Source organism: Austrofundulus limnaeus, unplaced genomic scaffold (genome assembly GCF_001266775.1).
Source record: "Austrofundulus limnaeus strain Quisiro unplaced genomic scaffold, Austrofundulus_limnaeus-1.0 Scaffold282, whole genome shotgun sequence".
Taxonomy (NCBI): domain Eukaryota; kingdom Metazoa; phylum Chordata; class Actinopteri; order Cyprinodontiformes; family Rivulidae; genus Austrofundulus; species Austrofundulus limnaeus.
Genome location: NW_013952684.1, coordinates 373,353 through 383,278, shown reverse-complemented (window position 1 = coordinate 383,278; position 9,926 = coordinate 373,353). Strand labels below are relative to the sequence as shown.

The 9,926-nt window shown below is 38.7% G+C and overlaps 1 protein-coding gene across 1 annotated transcript in view; it reads left to right on the top strand.

The window, feature by feature from the left end:
* Nucleotides 1-9,926, top strand: part of LOC106526575 (neurofibromin) — a 145,701-nt gene that overhangs the window by 77,777 nt on the left and 57,998 nt on the right. The window contains exons 30-32 of the mRNA XM_014021210.1: nt 308-370; nt 6,428-6,586; nt 7,332-7,429. Coding sequence (XP_013876664.1) covers nt 308-370; nt 6,428-6,586; nt 7,332-7,429 — 320 coding nt within the window. The remainder of the gene's footprint in view (nt 1-307; nt 371-6,427; nt 6,587-7,331; nt 7,430-9,926) is intronic.

The window sequence follows — 9,926 nt, the reverse complement described above, 5'->3', positions numbered from 1 at the left end:
CACACACACACACACACACACACACACACACACACACACACACACACACACACACACACACACACGAAAGAGTAACCAGACAATAATGGGTTTAATAAGTAACTCAGGCATGACGGTGCATGTTGGAGACACTTCCAGTGGATGATAACTTATATTCTGTATCTTGTTCTCTAAGTTTGAATCTGTTTGCTCATTCTGAATGGTTACAGGTATGTGTCTGTCTGTCTTTGTGTGTGGTTGAGTGTCTGAATGTTTGTGTGTGTGTGTATTAGCTGTGACCATGATTGTGCTCATCTCTGTTCTGTAGGCTACTTGCCATTCTCTACTGAATAAAGCTACAGTAAAAGAAAAAAGGGAAAACAAAAAAGCAGTAAGTTTGGAGAATCTATTTTCTTTCAAACACTTTCCCCCAAAGCAAAAAAAAATAATTTTTTTTGCATTTAATTCATTCGATGTGTTTTTATTTCTTCATTTTTCCAAGTTTGCTTTTAAATTTGATGTTTTCTAAACATGTTTCCTTTTTCCACATTCAGCTCTGTGTGCTTCTCTTCCTTAAATCATTGCACTTATCTGAGTGTTTTTAGTCAACACTTTCTGGGGATTAGCAGCATTCTCTTCATCTTTCGCTAAACCTCCTGTTGGCACGTCAAGATATTTTCTCATAACATTTTGTCTGCTCTTTAATCATGTCTCTCCATCTAATACCAGAATAATAGAAACCTTTTAACCACACAGATGCATGCTTCACCTGGCATTACATACAACTTTGTTAAAAAACAAAAAGCAGAGCCCCAGCCGTAAACACGTAGGGACATTTTGCAGCCATCTGTGGAAACATAGTGATTCCAGTTGACACATTTGGACACCAGCTAAGTTTGGAAATATCGCCCCATTATATTTCGTCAACCATATTTGTCTTATGAAACACAAAGGGTGAATAAAAATGTTTTATTATGAACCTGTGAGTCATTTTCATAAAGTGTAAAGCTTTTGTTATCACTGTACATGTATTTTTGTACTTGTACTCATTTATTTTCTTTGCAGTCCATGATTTGATAATAAAATACAGTTAGGTTAGATTTAACAAACAACAGTGATGGATGCTATTATGATGGATTTTATTTTGGATGTTGATAAAACACACCTGTGGTCAAATAAACTCTGTAGTTAGATAAGCAGTTCTGATGTTTGCAACACTTAAATGATATATGTTATTCAGACTGAGACCACTTTGAAAACATCAGTTACGTTTTATATTTAGAACCACTTATTAATATTTACTGAGTCTAATGTGGAAAAAATGTATTTATGGGATTCAGACTGCCTTAAACAAATCGCATATCGGCAGAAATTGTCCAAGCAATTTTGTCTGCAATGAGACCATCGCCTCAGTGGTCCAGGTCCAACCTAGATTCAAAACATACACATTAACTCTGGATGCATCTTTCTAATACTAATCATAATATTGTTTACACGAGTAAACACCACCTTGAAAAACACTTGTCATGTTGTTGGCTAACATTCTGACTCCAAACATGAAATATCTGGAACATATCACCTTTATTTAAACAAAACAAAACCCATTGAAATCAAGATCCCTTTTTCAAGGGTGACCTGGCAAAGAGGTCAACAGCACACATAAAAAAGTCTAATCAAAAGAATTTACAATATAGGACACAAACAGTGTTATTCCACTGAAATGATTTTTGAATTCACTGGGTAAGGTGAAGCATAATAATTATCTTAACAATGACTAAAACACCATGGTTAGGAAAATACACGCACTAATTCAGTTCTGACACATGGAACCAACAGGAGAACAACATTGTTAGAGCATAGGGCATAGTGGCTGTTAGTTCTTTGAAGAAAGGAACCTAAATAAGATAGAACTAAGTGCACAAGGGCCTTGTAGATTAGTTATCTAGTCTGCCTGCAGTAAAAAAAAAAAGACCAACCAGATATAATCAATAGCTCACAGTGACGAGTGACATAACTGGAACCGGTGATGCACCTCAGAGCTTTGTGGTAAACAGAGTCTAAGGACCATCAAACAGCTAAACCTCAGTGCTCTTGTGAAAAACAGTTTAAGGACCTTCACATTGATAAACCTCAAAGCTCTGTGGTAAACAAAGTCTAAAGACCATCAAACTGATAAACCTCAGAGCTCTATGGTAAACAGAGTCTAAAGACCATCAAACTGATAAACCTCAGAGCTCTATGGTAAACAGAGTCTAAGGACCATCAAACTGATAAACCTCAAAGTTCTATGGTAAACAGAGTCTAAGGACCATCAAACTGATACACCTCAAAGTTCTATGGTAAACAGGGTCTAAGGACCATCAAACTGATAAACCTCAGAGCTTTGTGGTAAACAAAGTCTAAGGACTATCACAGTGAAAAACATCAGAGCTCTGTGGTAAATAGAGTTTGATAAAACTCAGAGCTCTATGGTAAATGGAGTCTAAAGACCTTCAAACTGATAAACCTCAGAGCTTCGTGGTAAACAGAGTTTAACGACCACTATAAGGTTACAATTTTCAGGATGGCCCCTTGGTGCTTTCTTTGTTGGAAAATACCATAATCTTAATTTTGTTGGCATTTAATCTTTTGCAGACAAGACTGAAAAACATGTGTCCTGTAAAAATAAGAGAAGATGAGCAGCAATCATTAATGGTGTCATCTGCATAAAAATGGCAGGAGGTATTTATCAAATTGTTACACAGATTACTGATATAAATAAAAAATAAAACTGGACCCAAAACTGAACCTTGGGGCACTCCTTTTCACTCATGTTGGTCATATAATCTGTGAACCAAGACACTGCATGTTATGATAAACTAATGTGTTCTAAGATATTTATCAGAAGACTGATCAACTGGGACAAATGCAATAATATTTATGGTCCACATTCATTCTTAGTTCAGTTTTGTTTGCTGTTATTTAGAGCTCTACTGTAGGACTACACAACATAGCAAACATGTATCATCCTCACAGTATATGTGAGTGTATTATCATAAATCACAAAGGACTACTTGCGTTCATTAAATCACAGATCAATATATTTCACATACTACAATTTTCTGTTGCTGACATGTTTTTGGTCAATCTAACAGACTCACTGGCCTCGATGCTCACACCTGGTTTAAATGATGGAAGAGAAAGAAGGGAGGAAAATGTGGGACTTAATCAAAATTTTGATATCGTCATTCAATGTTACCAATATCCCACCTGAAGTCACTTTAACCCCACACAACTCTGACCCACCCACCTGTAGAGTAAACATACCTTATTTCAAGAGAGAGACAATCTGAAGTGTGCTTGTGTTATTATGTTTGGACCAAAGTTTTTTTTCCTTGTTGGATACAAGCATGCAGTTCTCAACAAGTTTTAATAAAAGATAAGATTCACAGATGACAGCAGCTGGTATTTTATCACAACAGAATAAAAATGATGAATAGTCTTTTAACAACAAATCCTAAGTGGGGTACCACAGTAGCTTTAATTTGTCTTTCTGATGTCTTTGGCATCATGAAACATCTTATATAACATGTTAACAATACACATAAACCTAGAAGTTCTTTGACCAAGGAGCTTGTTTTGTTCAGGCTGCTGGGTCAACATGACCCTCCAGAAGACCTTTTGATGGAATTAGCTTCAGTTTCAGAGCAGTGTCTCTCCATCTCTGTAAAAGGACATATGGGTAGTAACACACACTTTTCTTAGCTAAATTAATTTGGTCATACAGGAAATGTTCTCAGTCTTTACAAAAACAGTCATTTCTCATCCTGATGTCTGGTTATCAGGTCCTCTTTACGTGGACTGTAGACCATCTCAGCCCATGCTCACTACCAGAGACGGTGCTTTCTTCTGTAGTTTACTGTTCAGAGTCTCCATCCTGCCAGGACGTGTCTGGAGGAGAGGAGCCAGTGACTGCTCTTATCATTTTACTTACTTTTCAGTTATGGCCTGAATCCCCTGCTACATCCACCTAAGGTCAGTTCTTGCTGATCTGAAGGCTGCAGCTCTAATTCTCAGCCTTCTGTGAATGGATGTCGTCAGTGGTTTTTGATCTATGACTCATGATGGCATCATATGCTCTACTTAATGTAGCTGATGACAAAGATATTATTATGGGAAAGATCGGGCTCCCTGAACACACTTCAATCAGTCAGTGCATTCACAACCGTCCGAAAGTTTCACTAGAGTCTGTGTCTCAGTGGGTTACAGGAACATCCTACTGGAGTAAAACTTAAGTTCCAGGGTTTCACCAGTGCTGTAACCAGCCCTTTGACAAAATATTATTTTACGAAGTGGGGAATCTGTAAACTGATGCCTCTGACTGTTTATCAGTCACCAGCTGAGCTGACCATGTACTGCTAGGTTGGACTCATTTGATAGTAAAGCCAGCACTGTGGAATCGAAGAAGTCTATTAGTTTAGTCTATTAGTTTATATTACTTATACTACAGTCATATGACAGCAGCTCTCCTCTGGTGTCTCACTGGGCTGTGAGTAGTTGGTGAACATTATTTATGAGGGAGTCTCCAGAATATCCTGTGACGTTTGTGGTGATTCTCAATTTCAGTCAGTCGTTGCAGACATCTGCGGCCTGTGTTGAACCCTATGGAATTGTGCTGCGTCGTCTTTTAGAAGTACTAAGGAGCTCTCTGACAGAAGACTTCTGAGGCCAATATCCCATTCTAAAACCTTTCTGATGATGAACAATAATTATTAAAAACCACCTGCCTGTCCTAATTTTAAAAGTGTACTCCGATGGCTCATGTGGACACCATGTGAGTGGAGGTTGTCAACAAAATATTGCACTGGACCAAGAATGCAGTTTTTCACACTGTGCACATGAAAACAATCTATGATTTGCAACAACTGGATTTTCAAATCGTGGCCACATGGCTGATTGGTCACTAGCACTCAGAGTTCGTTGTTACTGGAACAGATGTTTTTGTGTGTGTATGATTTTTGTTGCATTTTGGGTCTCCAACAGTCGTAGCCTGCTGAGTTCTTACCTTTACTCTGTGGTGCTGATGTTTAGCTCATTGTATAAAATATGGGTTGGACATCTCCTTGGACTTTTTGGTTAGTCGAAATCACACAGACCATCTGCCATCACCTCATGACATCATGAAGACATGAAGCTGGTTTCTCCTTTCACATGTTGACCATTACTACACTGTTATGACCTCACTAGACAGCCTATTGGCTTGACAGAGGCAGGCTGACTACACAGTCTCATGGACACAGTCAGTCCTGTCTTGAAGCACTTTGTGAAAGAGTCTGATTCCCTGGGCTGGGCTTTCTCAGCAGACCTACAAATCTTTCTGACTTAGACCAAATTTAGTCCATTTAGGAAGTAGGTGGAAGAGCCCGGAGAGGTGGAGGTTTGCTCTGGAGAGAGTAGCGACGCAAGTCTGTAAAAGCAAGAGTGAAGCCATGTGTGTGAATGAGAAGCATCCAGGTATAACCGCAGGAAGGAGCAGAGGTACTCAAGTAGAGGAGTTTTAGGACCTGGAGTCAAGCCTTCATCGTTTGGAGATGGTAGGTCTAACGATGAAGCACAGCTGGAGGTCTGAGGCAAATAATTCATTGTGAAAACTCTAAAGGGATCAGCCCAAAAAAGACCAGTTTTTACCAAAATGTAAATTATTTAGACCAGTTTTAAACTCAAATACCTATATGGTAAGTTCCAAGTCCACGTTTACAAAGTTTTATTTCTTGAACTAGCATGTTTGTTCATCATATGACTTGCAGATATTTTACATACAGTATGTCTGTTCTCAGAGGTGTAGAACACTGAAGCCTCAGTAAAACCTGCTGGGATCAAATCTAATGTCCTGTATGGTCCCAGCAGGTACACAGAGTCCAACTGGAGTCAGAGTTTTGGCTGCGGGTCTTTTTATCATTATATCAGACATCAATCATGGCAATACTTCTCATTACATCTTAGCTGTGCCCCCATTCATTCCACCACAAACCACACTCCTTTTTATTTCTCATTATAACCTCCAGTTTTTGTCTTTGACCAACAGAGAGGTGATGATTGGGTTCTTGTCTTGCTTTTCCTCTTACTTCTTTTTGGGTTGTAACTTTAGTAAGAGCTCCTATTGTTGCTGGAGTTCAGAATAAACTGGGATTCTTTGCAATAGACTTTGTTTTTTCTCTCCACACTTCTTTTTCTGTTCTTTCCATCTTACACTGCCCATGGCTCAGCTCACTTTGCTCTGTTTCACATATCATGTTTTGTTGTTCTGATCATTCCTTCCCTTTCTCTGCTGTGTGCTGAAATCACTTGCAGTATGTTGTATCCCGTTTGAATATGGTCATCTTTTCACACCTTTCCTCTTTTTATTTGTTCCATGTTCCCCCTTTATTTTTCCCTTTGTTGTCCCCCCCTTCCATTATCTTTCTTACAGGTGGTGAGTCAGCGGTTCCCACAGAACAGCATTGGTGCTGTGGGGAGTGCCATGTTCCTACGCTTTGTTAACCCAGCCATTGTGTCTCCTTACGAGGCCGGCATCCTGGAAAAGAAGCCCCTTCCCAGAATAGAGCGTGGCCTCAAACTCATGTCCAAGGTAAAGCTGCTCTTTGTTTTTATTATCTGACTCACTCTATCCTGATCTGTGGTTAGTAAAAATAGTATCTCACTTTATTCAGATCTGATCTAAGACATGCTCTATAGAGCTGCTGCAGAACCTCAAGTATTTTTCTTACAAAAACTGAAATATATTTCCTGAACGTAGCTAAGTGGTTACAAAGGACAAACACTGATTTGTGGTTGAACTGCTCTTCTAACACTGAATCAAATCATGAAAAAGCTCCAAAAATATAAACACAGAGGTGACATAAGCGCTTCAAGGCCTGCAAAGCCACACGACATGGCACAACAGGTGACTCGGACCTGCCCACTCCAGCTGAAATCACAGATATGATCACTGAAGAGCTAACAGCTGTGGCAGAGTGGTTAGGGGAGTCGTCCTGGAACCGGAAGGTCACCGGTTTGATCCTCCGTTCCAGCTGTCTCAGTTGTTGTGTCCTTGGGCAAGATGCTTCACCTCAATGCCTCTGATGTGTGTCCCATCAGTGTATGAATGTGATTGGCACTGATTAGTCTTTATAGTTGATTATACATGTTAGCTTTGTAGGAGATCTGATAGAGTGCTGTGTGAACGGGTAAATGAGGACAGATTGTAGTGTGACCGTACTTCAGATGAGCTCATCGTAGCTGACGCTGTAGTACTTTTAGGAGCATTTGACTGGAACACTGATCACATACCTCTATAATAAATCCTGAAAACAAATTATTTTTTTTTCTTTTAGATTCTGCAGAGTATTGCCAACCACGTCCTGTTTACAAAGGAAGAACATATGAGGCCTTTTAATGACTTTGTTAAGAGCAACTTTGATGCAGCCAGGAGGTAAGTATTGTTTTTACTCCTCTCTGCCTCCGCACACTGACCCTCTTCACTTCACCTTCCAGACACGTCTGACCACTGCTGTCACTCTCTTTAAAACAAGGACTTCACGGTTTTGTTTTAGGACCGTTACTGGTAGGGATGCACCGATATGAAAATTTAAGCCAATATCTGAGACTATTATTGCTTTTATGGCCGATAACTAATTTTTTACCAGTATTATACAGACACAAATTACTTATACACTAGGGGTGCAACGATACAGAAAATTCACGATTCGGTTCGGTTCGATACTTTAGTCTCACAGTTCAATATTTTTTCGATACAAAAAAGAGAAATTTCCATGCCCCTCTTAACTTGTAACTTTTAAAAATTAACTATGAACATTTGTTTAACCTCAAAAGTACAGTTTTTAAATTAAATGTTGCTGAAACAGCAAGTTTCTTGGTGGATTTGTGCTCAACAATGCAGCCTAGGTGGAGTAGTCGAACACAGATCCACTGATCCTTCAACACAGAGCATCTTCAGAAGACAAGTTGATAAAATAAATTTTATAAATCTGTATTGTTTGAAACAAGTGTGTATTCAACCTAAAGCTCTGAATTGAACAGTTCGATATGGATACATGTATTGTTGCATCCCTACATATAATACACAAACATACTTGTACTTTTTTGATACTGTAAATAAATAACCAGACCGCTGACATGGCTCTACTTCAGTGATTCCAGGCTGCGCAGCATCACTAACACTATCATGATCAAACAGAAACCACACAACCAACCATTTCCCCTCCCTAAAAAAACAAAAACAGCAACAAGCTGGAAATCAATATCAGACGTTAATATCGGCCCAGTTTTACTTATCGGACCAATACCGAGGTTAATGTTGATATATTTTATGTCCGTAGTTACTGATCATTTCTTTAATATTTCAAACAGTTTCTCCTGGTTAGTTTGTACAAGCAGGAGATACTGAATGTGATATCTCACTGAGATGCTATAGTTCAGAGTAGGGCTGGGCAAAATCATATCGTGTGAAATTAATTGTCAGAAAAGATTTTATCGATTATTGTTTTGGCACTTTACGATTAATATAATTAATGCTGCCAGGCAGACTGACTGGAGATTTCCCAGGTAGTCCGCTTGGAAATCCTCTCTGCTTCAAATATAACGAACATAAAAAAAAACTTCTATGATTTATTTATCTTAACTCTAGTTGTACTTGGTCTATCAACACAATTTAAACATTGATGTAAAGCCTGAAGTCTCTACTTTTGAGACAATTCGGAACAGATTTTCACAGAGAGCAATTTTTTCCAACTAGAGTGATTTAAATTGGTCATGTGACTAGGACATGCAGATGTCCAGGGACTCCAGGGGAATAATGATCATATTAATTATTAGTGGTTAATACCACAACTAATTGTAACGTTTTGTTTTTTTTTTGCCAATATTACCCAACTTCAGTGACTAGTTGCAAAAAAAAAAAAAGAAATAAAATACCCTCAAAACTGTGGGAAATATGTGAGAAAAGACATGTTAGCTGCAGTGTCAATGAACCTTGTATCCAAGTGACCTTGAAGCAGTGCCTCTGTGTGTCCATTGGTTAAAAGTGTTTTGTGTGCACGGCTTAAAAATTGCATTCTTGACTGTGCACGTTATTTTGTTGCACAGAGTTGTTTTGTACCCACACTGGCAGCTGTCCCACATTAGTGATTTACTCTTCAGGAGCACACTTGAGAAATAGAGCCAGGCAGATTTAGAACAGTTAGTAATATTTACTCATCAGTGTGTTTTAGACCTGGATGTTTGCCTCAGGGGTTTGCTGTGATGTCAGAGGAGAACTTCATTATTAGTAAATCACATACGATACGTAGAACTAAATGAATAAATGAAACAAATGTCAGAATACAACACAACATGCCACTAGGTGGAGCCAATTATCTACTTTCTTCATTTAGTCTGCTATCACCAGTCTGCTAATCTGAAAGTTTCTTTTTCTTTTCCATAAAGTCTGACAGCTCTTTTGTCCTGTGAGATTACTGAGACCAGCAGGCTCTTAACAAGACCCAGTTTCCTCTGTGGAACAGAGTGAGGTGAAGTTTTTCACTCTCCTCCATCAAGAAAATTCAGAAAGACACAGTGTCTATTTGGAGACCCAAATATTCTAGTTTCTGTGTCGGAACCAAAGACTTAAATATGTAGATCACTAGACTGAGCCCCGCCCATCCTGTCCACTGGTAGTGTCTGTGACAGCATGGAGGAGCAGAAACAGACCAAACAGGACAACAGCTCACAGCAAACATAGAAATTAATAGATAAACAACAAGCTGAACTGGATCTGTTTCACACATTATCGGTCATGTTTTTACAATAAATTAATAACTATGTTAATTTTATTCAACAATCATGTAAAACAGCAGATTTATACCAGAAAAATATATCATTTATGAGTAACAATGATCTAAACCAGACCTGAAGTCAGCCTGTAACTTAGA